This window comes from Suillus subaureus, assembly GCF_016647635.1.
Source record: "Suillus subaureus strain MN1 chromosome Unknown BJ212scaffold_13, whole genome shotgun sequence".
NCBI classification, from domain to species: domain Eukaryota; kingdom Fungi; phylum Basidiomycota; class Agaricomycetes; order Boletales; family Suillaceae; genus Suillus; species Suillus subaureus.
The window spans coordinates 679574-697121 of NW_024538569.1; the positions used below are offsets into that span (position 1 = coordinate 679574).

General features: G+C 47.2%; 8 protein-coding genes and 1 non-coding gene across 9 annotated transcripts; 3 read left to right on the plus strand and 6 right to left on the minus strand.

The window, feature by feature from the left end:
• Positions 1-10: 10 nt before the first annotated feature.
• Positions 11-1778, plus strand: BJ212DRAFT_1446644 (nucleoside phosphorylase domain-containing protein; the record flags this gene model as incomplete). The annotated part of the gene is made up of 5 exons (XM_041338285.1): positions 11-146; positions 702-759; positions 813-834; positions 897-1432; positions 1481-1778. The coding sequence occupies 5 exons, from the start codon at positions 11-13 to the stop codon at positions 1776-1778; spliced, it is 1050 nt and encodes a 349-aa protein (XP_041193894.1).
• A 127-nt stretch (positions 1779-1905) lies between these two features.
• BJ212DRAFT_139347 (uncharacterized protein) lies at positions 1906-3106 on the minus strand. The gene is made up of 4 exons (XM_041337111.1): positions 2679-3106; positions 2550-2631; positions 2376-2496; positions 1906-2327 (listed from the first exon to the last, which is right to left on the minus strand). Exons 1-4 carry the CDS (start codon positions 3011-3013, stop codon positions 2275-2277), a joined length of 591 nt encoding a protein of 196 aa, XP_041193895.1. The 5' UTR covers positions 3014-3106; the 3' UTR covers positions 1906-2274.
• A 1393-nt stretch (positions 3107-4499) lies between these two features.
• On the minus strand, positions 4500-6322 carry BJ212DRAFT_1446647 (TIP49 C-terminus-domain-containing protein; the record flags this gene model as incomplete). Its single annotated transcript, XM_041338286.1, is given in 8 exon segments — positions 4500-4668; positions 4718-4858; positions 4909-5069; positions 5122-5142; positions 5162-5428; positions 5482-5723; positions 5858-6077; positions 6128-6322. The coding sequence occupies 8 exon segments, from the start codon at positions 6320-6322 to the stop codon at positions 4500-4502; spliced, it is 1416 nt and encodes a 471-aa protein (XP_041193896.1).
• A 338-nt stretch (positions 6323-6660) lies between these two features.
• Positions 6661-7913, minus strand: BJ212DRAFT_1446648 (uncharacterized protein; the record flags this gene model as incomplete). The annotated part of the gene is made up of 5 exons (XM_041338287.1): positions 6661-6968; positions 7025-7372; positions 7399-7654; positions 7702-7738; positions 7786-7913. 5 exons carry the CDS (start codon positions 7911-7913, stop codon positions 6661-6663), a joined length of 1077 nt encoding a protein of 358 aa, XP_041193897.1.
• A 227-nt stretch (positions 7914-8140) lies between these two features.
• Positions 8141-8245, plus strand: BJ212DRAFT_t57. The gene has a single exon. It is a non-coding gene; the product is annotated as a tRNA-Met (tRNA).
• Positions 8246-8369: 124 nt separating this feature from the next.
• On the plus strand, positions 8370-9359 carry BJ212DRAFT_1349952 (uncharacterized protein). Its single transcript, XM_041335484.1, has 2 exons — positions 8370-8428; positions 8479-9359. The coding sequence occupies exon 2, from the start codon at positions 8768-8770 to the stop codon at positions 9101-9103; it is 336 nt and encodes a 111-aa protein (XP_041193898.1). The 5' UTR covers positions 8370-8428; positions 8479-8767; the 3' UTR covers positions 9104-9359.
• Positions 9360-9774: 415 nt separating this feature from the next.
• BJ212DRAFT_1349953 (uncharacterized protein) lies at positions 9775-10306 on the minus strand. Its single transcript, XM_041335485.1, has 2 exons — positions 10124-10306; positions 9775-10060 (listed from the first exon to the last, which is right to left on the minus strand). Exons 1-2 carry the CDS (start codon positions 10265-10267, stop codon positions 10046-10048), a joined length of 159 nt encoding a protein of 52 aa, XP_041193899.1. The 5' UTR covers positions 10268-10306; the 3' UTR covers positions 9775-10045.
• A 2736-nt stretch (positions 10307-13042) lies between these two features.
• On the minus strand, positions 13043-13507 carry BJ212DRAFT_1228892 (uncharacterized protein; the record flags this gene model as incomplete). The annotated part of the gene is made up of 2 exons (XM_041329474.1): positions 13043-13194; positions 13417-13507. Coding segments are annotated over 2 exons (243 nt in total), but the record flags the coding sequence as incomplete, so codon positions are not given.
• A 1176-nt stretch (positions 13508-14683) lies between these two features.
• On the minus strand, positions 14684-15271 carry BJ212DRAFT_1349959 (uncharacterized protein). The gene is made up of 3 exons (XM_041335486.1): positions 15109-15271; positions 14955-15053; positions 14684-14903 (listed from the first exon to the last, which is right to left on the minus strand). Exons 1-3 carry the CDS (start codon positions 15238-15240, stop codon positions 14868-14870), a joined length of 267 nt encoding a protein of 88 aa, XP_041193901.1. The 5' UTR covers positions 15241-15271; the 3' UTR covers positions 14684-14867.
• Between the last annotated feature and the right edge of the window lie 2277 nt (positions 15272-17548).

Sequence of the window (17548 nt, forward strand, 5' to 3'; positions counted from 1 at the left end):
AGTACCTTTCATGGCCATCGAACTTCTCATGAAGGAAGCCATCGAAGGCCAGGTCAAACACCTGTACCAGCATGATGCAGAGTCATTCATATGGGTCCTCACTTGGGTCTGTCTGCATTATCAAGAGGGCCAGCTGCTGCACAATAGTAAGCCCCTTGATGAATGGCTGAAAGTGGCTGCTATTCAATGCAGGAAGGAAAAGACTGACTTTTTGTACTTGGGTCATGATGACATTGAACCCTCACCATCACACCTTAAAAACTGGGATTTTGTGCAATTTTGTCTTGATACTCTCAGCTCTCACTACACAGTGCATTCTAGTATATGACTTCCACTGGAGGATCATGTTGTGTTTAAGACGTGGCTTGGGAATCAGATACATGACTCAAAGATACTGTCACAGGAGCTTCTTGATGTCCGCATGTAATTTATATCATAATACAAGCCTATACTTAGCATTTACATAAATAATTCGATGATTTTGCGATTGCTAATTTAGTACTTGTCCTTATCTGATTCGAAGCTTATCTATCACTACGATTGATCAAACGTTTGTTTACAACTTGCAAAATAAAATGTCTCGAACACCGCAAATTGAACTCTCCGAGTGCTAATATCTCACTCTGATATCATGACCCCCAATGATGGTTGGTTCTGTCTTCCTTCAACCGCGTGTTCAGCTCCTTATGACAACTTCATAGTACTCGTCGGTGTCATCGGTGGTAGTGGGCTATATCATCTTGATAACCTGACTTTCGTGTGAGTTGTGACCTGAACGAGTTATGTTCTGTAACTCACGACAAACACCTCAGGGAGAAGGTCAACCCAGAGACTGTTCGTTTTCATCCTCTAAGAGTCTCTGCGATCTTGACCAATCTGCGTTGCTGTCTTCTTAGCCTTGGGGATACCCATCTTCGCCCATTACCATTTGCTCGCTACCTTCAGGATCAAAGATCGCCTTCCTGGCTCGTCACGGGCAGCACCATTCGATTGCACCGTCAGCAGTCCCTTCTCGCGCTAACATCGCAGCTTTGAAGTCATTGGGCGTCCGGGTTATTCTTGCATTCAGTGCGGTTGGCTCGCTCCGCGAAGAGATCACCCCGGGATCTTTTGTCATTCCTACTCAGATCATTGATCGCACGAAGGGCATACGCCCAGCCAGCTTCTTTGAGGGCACGAAGATAGTCGCTCATGCTGCATTTGGTGATCCATATAGCATGAAGTTGATCCGTTGGCTGGAGGTAAGAGTAGAGAAGGCTCTTGCAGACAAAGGCAGAGGAGTAGTTCTCCACAAGGACAAGTGCATCGTTTGTATGGAAGGTCCTCAGTTCTCCACCAGGGCGGAAAGCATCATGTATCGAGCGTGGGGTGGGGATCTCATTAACATGAGCGCTTTACCCGAGGCCAAGTTAGCTCGGGAGGCGGAACTAAGGTGACTTGACCATTCGCTTTACTTTAATTTGACTGAGAAACCCTTTAGCTACGCATTAATCGCAACTGCCACAGACTATGATTCATGGCGTCCTCATTCGGAGGCGGTCACTGCCGCGGAAGTGTTCAAAACCCTGCAGGACAATGCTAATACATCGAGACATGTTGCAGCCGCAGTTCTTGAAGACCTTCATGCTGCCGCGTTGGATGGGGACATTCTGAGTGAAGAAATGGGCGGCATGCGTTTCTCTATCATGCCGAGAAGTGGCGAGCAGGACCAGGAAGGTATCAAGAAGCTGGCCTTCATACTACCCGGCTACTTCACGCCAGGCGATGTTGCTAACTAGATGCTATCATCTTGGTGTTAATCTAGAATGGTGTGCAGATTCACCTACGATCTAGGTTTTCGTTAATAGTATATCTCTTTGAAACATCAATCATTTCACCGCCTGGCAATCCAGCTCGTGGGAAAAGCTCTTGTCCGGTGTTGACATAGCAAACTGGCTTATTTGTAGATGTGAAGTGGGGGAAACTAGTCTGTTCGACCGGGTTCACTTCCTTAGGTGTTAAATGCGGATAAGTAAATGAAAAGGAACAATTAGGCTCGAAGAGGACGAAAATCAGGGGATGGGGATCGTCAATTTCTGTTCATTGCAAGAAAGAAAAGGGAGCGATGAAGATTCTGCCTGATCACTAGGTAATCGTCCATGACAGTAAAATAGCTGGCTGCTCAGTAATCATCCCCATTTCGGATTTGTGTTACAGTATGTAGTTAGCACGAGTGCTAAGTTCGCCTCGGATGGTGGGCAATTTTGAGGTATGAGATGTGACATGTTTGTGGATTTACAGGTTATGCTCTGCAATGTAGCGCATGATGAGAAGTGAAGCCATGATGTCTAATGGTAGAGTCAGCTACTGTCCAAGGATAGATAACAGCAACCTGCCTATAGAAAGGTGACAAAATGATTCGTGAACGGTCAGAGTGTTTCCGGAGACGCCATAAGCTGGCATGTGTGGTTGGCGAAGATCGTAATGGGCGACAAGGTAATTTTCTTCTGAAATGCACTGTAGAAAAGACGGATCTAGGTATGTTGGTGGACAAAGCATATTTAACGTACCGACCACTCGTGACCGTCTGCGCTTTGGTGCTCCCATCTGTATTCTCGGCCATCACTCGCCCGGAATTTTCTGGAGAGAGATCTGTGGTATATCAGATTTGACCCCGGCAACACAGGAGAACAGCATACCCTCCGAAAAAGGCCGTCTTTCGTAGGTATCTGTTCATCGGCATTGTCATGCTGGGCGCAGGAGGGTAGAAAAAGTTGACATTTCCTAGTCCTCCTGCAGCACCTTCTGCAAACTCGAGTATCGCTGAAGGCTGCCTTTCTAGATGCCGTGTGTCTCCGTGTCGAGTTGAACGGCGTCCCATGTTGTAGATAGCCAAAACGTTGTTGTTTCTGGCAGGAGAACGTGGATGAGGCACTACTCGGAGGAACATGCGGTCGTAAATGTCATCATAGTCCGATCCGGCTACGTGGCCTGTTCGATCCTCGAACATGTATGGCATCTGAAGAGGTCTCATGATACTTGTCGAGGTGGCAAATGATACAGTAGTCGTGGCGCAAATGCGAGGCTGAAGTATTGACCTGACTGGTGCCTCTTATATACAGTCCCGCACGTTTCATGACCTGTGCGGTTGCTTCCTCGGGTCAGTAGGGTCCAAAAAGGGAGCCAACTTAGACTCCGGATAAGCTGCGTCGTTGGCGCGCATGGGGTATTCTAGTTCTCGCGGGGTTGCAATTTGCCCTGACAAACTTTAGCACTGGATCGTCTGGAGAGCGGAAAAGGACACCTGCCTTGGCGTGCCGGTCGCGTCATTATTGACTTGGAAATAAAATCCCCAGTTTGCGAGGCACGAGCCCCGTCCTCAGCGGACAATGCTATTGAATGCAACAACTTGAACATGGGGCTACCGAACCGAACAACGAACTATGGGATCTAAACCTGTATTGTGTACAAAGTTGAGCCTGATGCCAATCCTTACGTGATTGCCTTCGATGGTAACGCAAGAAATGGAAGCTCGCAAAGTCAAATGTCACATCCAACGAATGGCATGCATGAGATGTCCCACCTGTGTACTCTTGGCCAACTACCAACGTGCGAAAACTTTTCCACTCGCTCCCTTTTCCAATAACATGTGGTGATCAGACATGTCACGAGCTCATGCTGACACGACGTGTGCCTTGCAAAAAGCGCTGGAACTAGGACCGGGAAACCTGCGCAGTGGCACCTGTGGCTGCGTTCATGAGAATACCGGATCCAGGCGCCAGACTGTGCAAGCTCTTGCACTTACAGGAATGGTGATCGAAGATCATCGTAGGCTCTGCGTTCAAGGCCCGGACGCTGTTGCATGGGAAACATGCCAAAAAGTGATTGGTTTGAATGCATCATTTACTGGCAAGTCAAGCACGAGGGTAAGGAGTCAGTGAAGTCGTGAGAAGTACATCAGCACATACAAGGCTTGCTGTGATTTCCCTCTAAAAATATAATCGGAGGTTTCAGAGTCTAACGACCGTAAACATAGTTGAGTGAGTATTTTTTTTCTTCCAATGCAAAGAAGGGAAGTGCTTTGCGGAAGTACAGGTCATCAGAAATCAAAAACTTGGCGCATTATGGCATTGTGGGAAGTACGCCCTACGGTATGAGGCACAGAAGGGGCTAGAGTCACAAGCTCTTCAAGTAATTAGGTGATGCGCAAGTGTGGAAAATGAGTTTAGGGCATCAATGGGTTTCCCTTGGGGATCCCCACTGGTCTCCCCACCGAATGCTGCACAAAAGTGATGAAATAGAAGCACGTGATTAGGGCGGTGGTTGTTCGAGACTCACAAGACCGGATTACCGACCTCCTTAAGGTACACACTCTTCGCCACTTGAGACAGAATGATAGCATCCAGAGAAGGCATTCCACACGAGTAGCAATTTAGGCAATCTGAACACGAGAGACCATGAACAAGATGACCGAGATAATATAAAAGCGTACGGGAGAAGTCGTTGGCAGGGAACGACATTCACCACATCTTTCCTCCATCAAAGCCACCGTCCGCGCCAATATTAGTTGCAGAAGTCTTCGCATCTAAGAACAGTTCATTCATCTCTCCAATATCCTCTACTTCTATCTGGCTTCTTCCGGAAAGACTGGCGAGGATTGAAGCTGGCGTAAGAAGTTGGAGAGCATATCTGTTAAGGCAGTCATGAGAAGTTCACTGTTTAATAGTGATATTCATACCGCATCGATCCTCGTTCACCCTCCTCTGCTATTCGCTCCAAAACTCCAGGACCCAATTTAAGGCCTTCTACGTTCGCGCGTAATTGTACTACCTTGCCGATCTGCTCGCGATTGTATCCGTCAGTCTTAACAATAAGACACCTTGATAAGGCAAATCAGTCGAAGGTCTATCATGAGGTTTGCAGACTAACCGATCCAACAGATCTACAGGGACACCATGAGGTGAGACGACGTCGGTCGTCCCTCGTACTAGTGCATTTCCACGATTGGTAGCAAGTATTACAGTAGGTGCCATGGGTGATTCAAGGAGGGCATTGAGATAGGTGAAGCACTCGATATCCAACATATGGACCTAAGGAAAATGTTCAGCCCTCGCTCCTACAGAAACGTGAGAAGATAGATACCTCATCAATGAAAACCACGCCCTGGAACAACCTCCGCAACGCCCTGGTCTACGTAGCCTTTCACCACCTTGTTGACTTCTCTTCGAAGTTTATCTGTCACCTCCGTCCTTCCGCTCTTCACGAGGCTACCCATGACGCTCATGATGTCTTGACCGCCTTGCGGACGTGCATTGGCGGCATCGAGATCACCGAGAGTAACATCTTGAACAAGCTCTTTACGTTTATGAACGTCGCCTTTTGGTAATGGCACGTATGTCTCGGACTCGAGGTCGTAGGAGGAGGCATATGCATCAGATCGTCCAACTCTCTGCATAAAAAGAAATTGACCTGTGTATGTTTGATTAAGCAATATTGACACACCTTGACTGCACCAGTATTGGCTTCCACATAGATAACATCACCGACCACAATTTTTTCCTTGAGGATTGCTTCATAGATGGTGGGATCCAGTCGTAACTGCTTGGTACCTTTGACGGTTTTGAGACCAACGATAACATGCGAGACTGTCTTTCCGTATCCGCTCAATGGATTCTCAGATTCTGCGGGTGTAAGTTCGGTGACCTCTCCTTCGTAGACCTCCTTGGTTTCTTTTATCCGCAGACCTGTTGAAAAATAACGTGTTGAGTGTGAAGTTGTAGATCCGAGCCAAGACATAGGAGATGTGATACACAGCACAACATAGAATGCGTATTCACGAGAAACCTGACAAAGACTTTCAAACATCTAAGGTACTCACCGATTGCCCTCCTGAACGACTCTGCGAGTACCTCCGTCTTCTTCACCTCTGTGCTGTACACCTCAGAACCAACCATCGGGCAGAATGGTACCTTGTTGCCAAGTTCGTGCGATACTGCTAGAGCAAGGGCTGTCTTGCCTGTTCCCGGCGCACCTACGAGAAGTAGCGCACGTCCCGAAAATTTGCGGGATTTTACAAGATCCACCACCACACCACATGCCTACGAGCTTGGTGAATTTCAGGAGAAAGAGAGAACAACGTTATAATGACTTCTCGAGCATTAATCTGGCCTATGAATCCTGCTCCATCAGGTGCTGCAAGGCCATCTGATGTAAGCCCCAATCCTTTTATGTGCGAGTGAGGAGCGATTCTAGAAGAGCGAGCATTGGATGTTGCAGATGGTGGAGGTAGAGCGTTATGAGCGACAGGTGCTGACGTAGATGGTGTTGTGCTTGTTGCTTTCATGATGGCTTTTCCTTGGAACGCGTTGAAACGCGGCAATCGTGACTGTCACGATATTATGTCAGCAAAAGGTTGTTTATTTCTAAAGCTGTTGCCAAACAAACTCCGATTTCATACATACATCGATCATCCTTCGAGAAATTAGAATTGGTCCGATGATTGTAATCTCTGCATTGCTATCTTCATCATTTTTTTTCGAATGTTTTACATAGATGGTCGATCAGTCAAGGAGCAATTTCATAGCATAGGAGTACAATTTATTGGCAGATACTTATCCTGCAAGCCACGCACTCGACGTCGCAACTGCTCTGTTCAAGTAGTCTGAAAATTATTTTCGAATGTCACCAGTCCGCAAATCCAACGAGCTTCCCGTCCCATGTCCACCAAATCATCTCGTCCTCTTCTGGAATTTCATGGCTCGATATTGTTTCCGAATCTTCGGTTAGTCTCTGTCGGCTGCGAATCCATACACCTTCCACTTTTCCGCCTTTCTTCTTCTTAATACCATCTCTTGTTGGACGCTCCCCAGATTCCTCAAGAAACTGGTCTAGCAGCGCGTCAAAAGCACCGCTGAGTGCTTGCCTAGGTACCCACGCCGGGTGCATAAATTTTCGCGGAGCACGCAACACTATGTGCGTCTGAGTTGGAGCTATTCCCGAAACAGCGTTAAGGTGCAGATAAAGTGCTAAGACGGTGACTACTGACCCATTTCGCTGGCCATGCCCTGTCCATCATTTTCCCCGCACGCGCTTGCAAGTGTGCGAGAGAGCAGGCGTTCGGCGGTGCGGAGGGCTTCAAGTTCTTGGGCATAAGTTGGAGATAGTATGTGTGGTTGAGGAGGCGGAGAAGAGGAGGGAGAAGGCGTCCTAGACGGTGGTGGGGAGGCTGCTCGAGGAGATTCGTCGGACTCCGTTTCCGAAGCTGCTTCTTCATCGCCTGAACTATCACTGCTATCACTATTACCGCTTTCATCTGAGTCGGCCTCGCCATCACTGCCGTTGTCCGAGTCAGAGTCATCTTCACTATCACTTTTCTCGTCGTCATCCCCGCTCCCTCTTCCACACGTTCAGATGGAACACCCGAACAATCATCTCGTTCTCCCCAGACCTTTGCTTCTAAAGCATCCACACCCACCATTACCCTACATTTGGCGGATCCAGGCGTAGGACCAAGAACAACTGCAAGGTAGGCACAACCAGAACTTCGAGCACCTTTCGTCCCACAGTGGTGAGAAAACGCCGTGGAGAGTGCTGTAAATGTCGTATTGAGGTGTGATGCAAGGGTGTCAAATGAATTGAGGAGCTCATGGCGCTTCTTCGCAGCTCGAGATGTGGTCTTTGTGGCGTCAGTTCTAAGGTCAGATAAATTAGCAAGGCACTTACATCGCCACCGGGCATCCGTGCCATCTGTATGACAGGGCTATATAAATATCAGCAGGATATGTGATTGCTAGCGCTTGAACTTACAAAGGAACCTGACTCTTCAAAAACAAAACATGGCCGATCAAGCTAATGCACAATCTGGCGGCCATAGAGTCCGTCACAAGGTCGGCGTCGATTGTGATGGATGGAATCTTCGTAGGAGGAGGAGGCATTGGAGCAGCTTGTCTATTCGTATAGGTATCTTCTATTTCATTAGGGGGCGCATGCCTTTCTAGCTTGCAGTCAGAGAGTGTCAGGATACGCATGATTGCAATTTGGAGGACTGGTGGACGAGGTGACATAGTACATGTGACGTCACGCGTTCAACGCGTTTTTGTCACGTGTCAGAGAATATTTTCCTGAAAGCCCTCAGTTGTGTTATAACACCGATGATGAAGAAGCCCTGATGGCTCAGTTGGTTAGAGCGCAGGTCTCATACTACCTGTATGACCAGTATTGTTACTGGGCAATCCTGAGGTCGCAAGTTCGAACCTTGCTCAGGGCATCATGTTTTCTGTTGGTCCTCATTTGAATTTTTTTTAGTTCTTTTGTAATGATCACGAGATTCGGAGACACGGCAATCGGCAACGAAAGGGTGAGCACCTTTTTATGCTTTTCTTTGGCAACCTACTTCAAGGCCAAATGCCGAGTCGTGGTGAAATCGTCTGCTGAAGTAAGTAGGTTTTAGGTATGTGATCCGCCATGCAGCCTCGACTATTTTCTGCTAGACATCAGTAGTACTACTAGTATGGACGTACTAAACCGGTCATTTCCCGCCGAAACACGTACAACTACAACAACATCTCCGACAAGTGCTTCCCTCCCTCAGACACCACGAGAAACTCGACTTTGATGTCCTCGGCAGCTGCGAGCTGACTAATAATGAGAGCTCCAAGCTCAAAAGTCAATCGTATACGAAAGGAAGGACCTCGCTTGCAAATGCGACGGAGGCGGGCCGTACAAGCCTTGAGCGTGCGCCGCCATAAGGGCCAGCTTCAAAGACTGAGTGCGGTGGCACGGACTCGGCATGATTCATGTTTCACACTCCGGCGTAGTGTTGTTTCTGGGCGACGAATTCTGTTTGCTTCTCATTCGAGACGCTGTTCGTCTGACAGCTTCGTGGGAGGTCGTCCCCAACACCCACTTTAGTGGGATTCCCTCACTTCAAGGTACGAGCATTACTCCTTCAATCCCGTGCAAGACCCCGAGGAGCCCATTTTTCTTAGTTCCAACAGTTATTCTTTCGCTGACCCTGTCTGTCAATGTCTTGCGTCCCAACATTGCGCCTGCAGCTCACTCCTCCATGTCACAGTACGTTCCAATTCAGTTCAATGCCCTTGTTCGACAAACTCCCTTCGTATAGTCCAAATTCTAACTTATCCTAGCGCCCACTGTTCACACCACTCAAATCATAGACCTGCCGTCGCCATCGCGCTCTGGCTTCCGCTCATTCACCCCCTTTGACATTAACCACAAGCCTACACCTTTTTATCTTGTTCTCCTGCATGGCAAAAGTTGGGACCCGTCAATTTGGTAGCTGTACTCGGCTTTCATTCAAAGTCAATTGATACGGTCGTTATTTTAGACATTTGTCCTGAACTGACATTCCAAGTCAAACAACTAGATAATGATTTGGCAGGGTAACTGAGATGTTCAAGTATGTAAGAACACTGAGAACTGAATTCCCCTCCAAGCAAAGCTATTCTCCCTTGTCCGCAACTGACACCGAAGCTCACTTACCCGACAACCTTGCTCCATTCCCAACTTTAATGGTACAATTCTTCCTATTCCGAAACAGTCCAGCTCTCGGATCTCAAAACAAACGAGGTACGTGTCGGCAGAGTGAGTCAAGACCTCAATCACCACTCATCAAGTTAGCTTGTTATTCGTCATCTGACTTCTTTGCGCCCCGGTGGTGCCACCTGCACAATCGCCTGCACTGCCTCTACTCGCTCATTAACAACTGCCTTTCTTGACGAGCCTTGGTCCAGAAAATCCCACGTTTCCCTCGGATTTCTAAGTTCGTCTGTCTAGGCTTAGCTTCTGCAGTATGGCAGCTGGCTCGGAGTGATCCCACAGGAAATTCAACTTGTTGGTTGAAACTCGATTGGATGGCCAGCCCTTGATCCCATGACTGACTGTATCCCATGGCCGAACTGTATCATGCTACTGTCGAACTCGATCCTCTCGTCGGACTTCAGGATACTCGCAGCACTCGTCGTGACCCCACTGTTACCGTTCTTGTAGCTTGTGTTGCAAAAATGAACTACCGGGAGACTGGGCTATAGTGGAGTATCGAGCGTTTCTATGCATAACTGTCGTGTGTATTACCCGAGTGATCTTTTGCCAATCGAGCATCTAATCTATGTTCTATGTTACTAAGACACCGATGAAACAATCGACCACTCATGGTACGAATAGCAAGAAAATGTATTTCTTTTACTTCTCGTACAGGTGACTCCCCGCGCCAGAAATGCTCAATGAGAGACGCGTCGTCAGTTTCATTAGGACTCACAACATAATTCATGCGACTAACACCAAATACAGATCATCTTGATAATCATCGGTCAAAGAGGATAACGATGTATGTAGACTGCATATCTTGTGCTGTTACATTCTAGCTGATTATGCTTATTGTCTACGTTCAAATAAAGGTATATATCAAATGTTTAGTGGTGGCTTCGACGCCGCCGCCTATAAAGGATCATCGACCTTTATCGACATACTTATATTATCACATCATACATGTAATAATCTTAAAAAAATTGCTCCACCCGGCGTCGGGCATTCATGCTACACTACCCCACAGCTCCATGCAAGGTACTGAAAGTGCTCAGAGAAAGAAAATCTTGGTGCATGTTTCACGACAGCGGATCTCGCAGGCACCGCTACTACCCGAGGATCAGCAAATCATGGTAGATGCCGACGTGTCCACCCAACTTCCCCTCGGACAAGTACAGGATGGTGTAGTTGTGATGATTAATCTCGAAACAGGTCTCATGGCTGTGTGAATATCTAGGACTGGGAAGAGCTTTGTGACCGTTGTGGAAGGCATTTTGTGGCGAAGGTGCTTCGATTGCATATCCCGCACTCTACGGGCGTGAACGGTCCTATATTAATTAAGTTATATATCTTGTGCGTCAATAAAAAAATTGGATTATGCGTTGTTCGGCTGTCATAAAGTGGCGAGGGCCAGTGAATGGCTGTACACACGGTTTGAACGGGTTGCTCCTGGAACTTCGGAAGTAATGACATTCCAGGGAACCGAAAATCTTCGGACGAAGTGACAGGAAACAGCCGGCGGTAGACTCTAAACTCTGATCTAATACATAAATTGATCGTCGTAAGGATGTTCAATTCTACAATGTTGTTATTATTGCTCGGGTCCCAAACTGAGTTGTTTGGGGCCCGAGTAACGCAAAGGTCCCCCGCTAGGCGTTAGCTGGACTCATGCCTAAACCTTACGGCGCGGAACGCAAACATGACTAGCAGACACCACTTGCAGTCTTCACCACCACCGTCGTAGCGACCACCGACATTTTAGAATTGAGTATGTCTGTATGTAGGTGTCGGAACTGGCGTGGCCGAGCGTCGTTACGATACATTTGTGGGCTATTAAATTAATGGTATCGCTGAGTATCACTGACACTGGGTGCTTTTTTTAGAGTGCAGGGATCCACTGGCCGGTGAACTGATGAGTCATATCACACTGTCAATTTACGGGAAACGTTACTTTGTGTTTCATTTGTGTCATCGTCGCCGGTCGGGTTTTCTGCTACTTTTGAATCAAGCTCGTCTTGTGATAAGTACTAGTCAGTACTAGTCGATGAAATGTAACGAGAATTCACGTTCGCCTTTTTTTGCTTCAGCATATAGCCCTTCGGGGTCATTGCCCTATGGTGGACATTTATGTAACTCGTCATAAACTTTCTTTCGCTTGGTGAATTCTATCGGGAGGATGATGGATTCGTACTTCGTGTTTCTTTTTCGGGGGATATCCTACTAGTCCATGGGCCGCACAGGTAGTTCCCGTGACACATACTTCGAAGCTTCATGTGAGTTGTGCTTGATTCTGCTCAAGCGTTCTAATGTGCACTTCGCACTGCATGACAGTGAGAGTCTGAGACACATTCAAAACCAGTACATAATTAAACAATGACACGGCAAATTATGTTTAAAATTCGGGGGAACGAATGTCCTTCAACTTTAGAGGTAACTTGCTGTACAAGAACATAGCCACCCCACCGCCACCATCAACCAGTCTGGTTACAGTAGTAATAATCCTATTACTAGCTCAGATCGACTCGCTGCTGAATTAAATCATGTCACTTACCATTGTGGAGATGATATAGCAGCAAGCTGCTGTGTAGCCACTTTCACAAGGCTCTGAGTAGTCTTGGCATTCCTCGTCGTTAACACTACCCAGTTCAGATGTATCCTTTTCAACATATGTAAGCGCAAATGTATCTCGCCGTTTATTAATGCTAGAGTCTCACCTTCTCGCAACAGCGAGCTGTGCCATCACCACAGTTGGTCGAATTGGTCGAATTGGTCGAAGCCTTGACACTGGCTTGCGAAATGAGAAGAAAGATGGTGAAAAGTATGAAAGTGCGAACGAACATGTCGATTAGTCCACTGAAGCTTCAAATGAGTGCAGCACTATTTAAGCAAACGCGACCGGGGGTTTATCACCTGAATGTGTGCATTTTACTCTGGAACTGAAACTGGATTAGCCAGTCTCGTTGAAGTGTGAGTTTGAAGCAATCGTTCATACTTCATGTCACCATAGGTTTCCATTGGAAATGATCGCCACCGCAGCTCGACGACAAGGCTTTCCGATTGGTACTCAGATATAGCCTAGGCTAGAAGGCATCCTCCGATAATCAGGCAGCGGCCTGTTCCGTATAACCTTGGTATCCCTAAAATTACGAAAGGGACATCCCGATCTAGAACACTGGTAGCACGAGCCACGAAAACGTTTTATGGTCAGAGCGATATTGGAGTATGAAGCGATCGAGGAATATGAGTGTTTGGGGCTGTTGATAGATGCAGAACGATGAGAATGGTTAGAGTGCAAGTGCAACTTGATGGAGTTCGATGGACCCGTCCAGATCAGACGGGATACCACGTTGCCGCTCGAATCTAGGATGAAGAATGCTAGAACAGCTAGAGGGACAGAGCGCAAGAGCAGCTCGAGTAAGTTCAATTGCCTCCTCTACGTCAGACAAGAAGCCCCGCTACACATATATGACTCGAAGGCTGGTGGGTACTGAAAGAGCAGGGTCGGTAAGAATTGGTTGAGGGGACAAAGAAAGAGTGCAGCCCGACAGAGCTCGATGGTCTCATCCAGGTCAGGCAGGTTGCCCCGTTGCTCGAATCTGGTTTGCAGGCTCATAGCAAGGTTCAGGGACTCCGATTGAAAAGAATTGCCAGGTGAACAAAGGGCCAGTGCAACTCATTGGAGTTCAATAGCCTCATCCGTGTCAGACGGGATGCCCCGTTGGTGGGGTATTTCTTTAAGGCAGTCGGCAAGGTCGTTGAAAGACGTGGATATCGATATGGCCAGTAGGACGGAGCAACGGTGGAGCCCGATGGTGTTCAATGGCCTCAGACAGGTCAGACAGGTCACCCAGCTACTGAGATCTGTCCTGTAGGCTGATTGCAAGGTTGTTACACGATGTAACTCATCCAGATCAGATAGGAAGCCCTGCTGCTGAAATCTGTCTCGAAGGATGTTGGCAAGATAGCTGAGCAATGTAGATCTATCAGAATTCCGGGGGGACAAAGTTCCATGGCAGCTTGATAGTGCTCAACGGCCTAGTCCAGATCAGACAGGAAGCCCTGCCGCTGAAATCTGTCTCGAAGGCTGTTGGCAAGGATACCGAGAAATAAGAGTCTGCGAGGGTGGCCAGGGGGGAATTCGTGCAACGCTGCTCGACATTGTTTTGCAATGTGTTTATATATCTCGACGAGGAATATGAGGGATGCCTAGGGATGATCAAGGTGAGTCAGAGCGTGCTGAAACGAGAAGAATATAATTGTCCCAGCTCCGCAGTAAGCGTCTCGAAAATTGAGTGAGGTTATGATCACTTACATAGTATTGCACATAATCGTGTATAACTAACACGCAATGAGTGAGCAGAAACACTAATTAGTCTCATCTAGTACCGCCAGATATTGGAGGGAAATTATTTAACGAGTTGAGCTTGGAGAGGCCGGGAGCGTTTCGTTGGCACGCGAAAACACATTTCTGATCAAGATTCGTGTAGAAATTTGACGATTCTTTGGGTGAGGTTGACAGTCCAAAGAGATTGCGAAAAAAATGTATACGTTGAGTATCCACTAGACAGTCGAAGAAGTGAATGAGCAGAAGTGGCTACTACATTAGGCATGATGCGAAGCCATCTGCCCACACTAGACGGCCGCGGAGTCCATTCCCTTAGGCTTGGAGGCATCAAATCGCGGAGAACGAGTCTTTTTGAACTCCGCTCGGCAACACTCACCCTTCGTGGTTATCGTTGAATACATACCTCACTATTGCTTCTTGCTATTCTGAATACAACAACCTTTGAAAGTTTTGTGCTCATTTCAACTCACTCTAGTGTTAGTCATAATTTGGATGTCTGTCTGCACATTTTGTTAGCAGTTGATCGCTGGTATCGTTATCACAGCTGCGCAAACGCGATGGACAACCTCCAAGTCAGAAGAAGATATTTGAGGTTAGTCTCACACTGCGATTTGGTATTTTGACCTTGCAGGCCTTAATCTCAACCTAAAATTGGGCGATCCTTCTAGTGGATTTCCACTCCATTTTATTTGATACTGACATGTTTGACACTCGTGGAAAGTAGCCGATGGAATATAACAAGATTTCACGTATCCTACGTCATACAAGGCAAGATTTCATCCATATCGTGAGTCCATGTCCTACTACGTGTTGTGCTTACTGGTGGAGAGCGTTTCGAGACTTCAAACTAAGTATTGAATGATGATATAAAGGTTCGAGACATTTTCGCACCAGTGGTATATTATGGATTCAATATAAATGTGTGGTATAATCCGTTCAAAAGTCCAGGTTAACAAATGTCCTTCAGGTCCGTGCTTCAAAATATCTAACAACCCCACTGTTAACCTGACGTAGTTTGGTTGCAGTAATAATAGTCCTATTGCAAACTGAGATTGACCGAGCTGTTAGATCAAGTTGTAACGCTTACCGTGACGGTGTAGCAACAAGATGCTACATAGCCACTTGTGCAATTCTCTGAGTAGCTTTCACACTGCTCGTCATTAACATACCCCGGGTCGGACGAATCCTTTTGCAACACAGGTAAGTACAGATGCCTTTCTACGCTTATGAATAGTTCTCACCTCCTTGCAGCAACGAGCTTCACCGTCACCACAGCTAGTCGAATTGGACGAGCTCCTGATAACAGCAGCCATAACATAGGCTTGGGAAATGAGAAGGAAGATAACAGAAATCGTGAGGATTCGAGCGAACATGTCGATGTCTATCGAGGTCTGAGTGAGTGCTGTTTCATGGGCAGATGCCGCAGCATTTAAGCCCGTCGGCCAGCGGCGTCGGTAAGGTGAGTTGAAAGCCAAATTCGAATGACTTCATACCTGATGTCACTAAGCGCTCCCCGAGGGCTCCCCGAGGCCGCATAGCGGCGACTCCGTGTGGAAAATCATAAGTGCGGGCAGCATGTGTGGAGACCGGTTGCTGGTACCCTGCCATCATCACTCGGATCTTCCTCGGTTTCTGCAATCCCTGACCGAACTAACCAAACCCCACCTGGGTTCTTTGTTTGGACTGTGCCGGGTAATCGTCGGACCCATTTGCACCTACCACAGTGTTATACCGGAGTGTGGTGCCCTGTTACCACTCCGCCATCATTTGGCTCCCAAGCCGTGAGGTATGTACCAACAGTGTAACGTAATAACGTAATGAGAAGGCCTCAGACCTCGTAGGCTTATGACGTCATTTTGGACTTTGTGCTTTACTTGCGTGTTTTCACATTCTCTGATTCATTATCACTCCACCGACGTCACATCCTACCGTATTATTCTTCTTCCCTAACTTCGATATCGAATTACCGCACTCTCGAATTCTCACAATATAACGTCGTCCGGTCAATTCGTGTCCGACCCTTAAGTCACAAAGCACCTGTACCAGCACGATGCATCGGAGTCATTCACACAGGTCCTCACCTCAGTCTATTTTCGTTGTCAAAAGGACAGACTACTGAACAAAGGCAGGAAGCTTGATGAATGTCTACAAGTGGGTACTATTAAGTGCAGAGTGGACAAAATGGACATCATAATCTTGGGTTGTCATAGCATTGATATTGAACCCTCACCATCGCACGAACATAGCTGGATAGTTGCACGATCCTGCCTTCATCTTGTCGGGTTGTTCCATGTGGACAATGCTGAAACTTCCTGACAAACGCCATCGTATTTGAGATGTGGTCTGAGAAAATTATTCGCCGCCAATTGTCACTAGAGCCCCTAGATCTACATAGTCCATCTTGTTCATAGCATGAACTGACTTCCGGAATCTCAAGCTGATGTCCATTTCAAAGTTCTAGTACAAGGACTCCCCTTCGGTAGGCTCTTTGACGATATACTGTGCCCACAGTAGTAACTCGGGAGATATAATAATGGCATAATCTTGTCCTTTGACCGTCCAGTCTCTGCAAATAGACAATGTATTTGAGGCCCACTCTTTACACCCTGTTTACAATTGACCGTGAGCAAAGTGATCCGTCCGTAGGTCGAGCAGTGACCGACGACCACGAGCGCGGTTCGTGCTAGTGTCAAACCTTGACAACCATTAAATGTAGTTGTATACGCGGATCGCAGAGGAAACTGTCTTCGATTCAGTATCCACGACGAACGGTTTGGATGGAACGCAAAGTTGACAACGTTGAGGTGGGGGATGCGGTGGCTTTCGAATGTATTGAGTTGTACTTCGACGGACCGACGATGCAGCGCACACGCGCGTTTCTGACCAATGCCTTTTCTGCCAAGAGGTTTCGTTGAATAGCAAATGCAGTTCTGTTTGAGATCCAGGCGATGAGGGATACCCCAGGAGTGTTCTGGTACGTTCAATGGAATGTGCTCGGCTTCGGTCAGGTTGTCTGAACTAAAATAAGATTTTTATATTGTCTCCGTCGTATGGCCTTTTTTTTCAATCTTATATCTGCTTCTATTTTGAAGATCAATAACGCCGTGGAATGAAGCCATGGTACTCGTGAGGAAATAACCGCAAGTAGGATGTTAATGCAGAGCAACACAGCATGACGTAGTAGACGCAATAGCACCCGATGCCGGCGGTGATTCGTGCTGTAGTCTAAAGTCTGTTCAAGACTGGTTCTTGTTTTCATGGCGTCTCAAGTCATTACCAACACCGACCCGGAAACCTCTAGTCCTCCTCACAGCATGGAACAGGACAGACCGACCATCTTGAGAGCAAAAAACATATGACATTGTGGACGCGATCTATAGCCACCAAGCCGCCGGTTACTAGTATGGGTGCAAGTGCTTGCATTTTGTAGAACATATTAACACCTCATGGTGCATCATGACCGATACTCAGGTTGTCTCCGAGATGGCTTGGTGGACTCTGCAATATTCCAGCAACAATCATTCAATCCGAAAATGCATTCACTTACAAAATCGAGGGCGCTTGGCATTCAGGACGTTCAACGGTCTAATGCAGCAGCCACGTCTTATATGGCACGCCAATAGAACCATCCTCTGTAACACCGAAGTTCCAACAAGTCTTCTAATGTTTGAAAGCTGACCT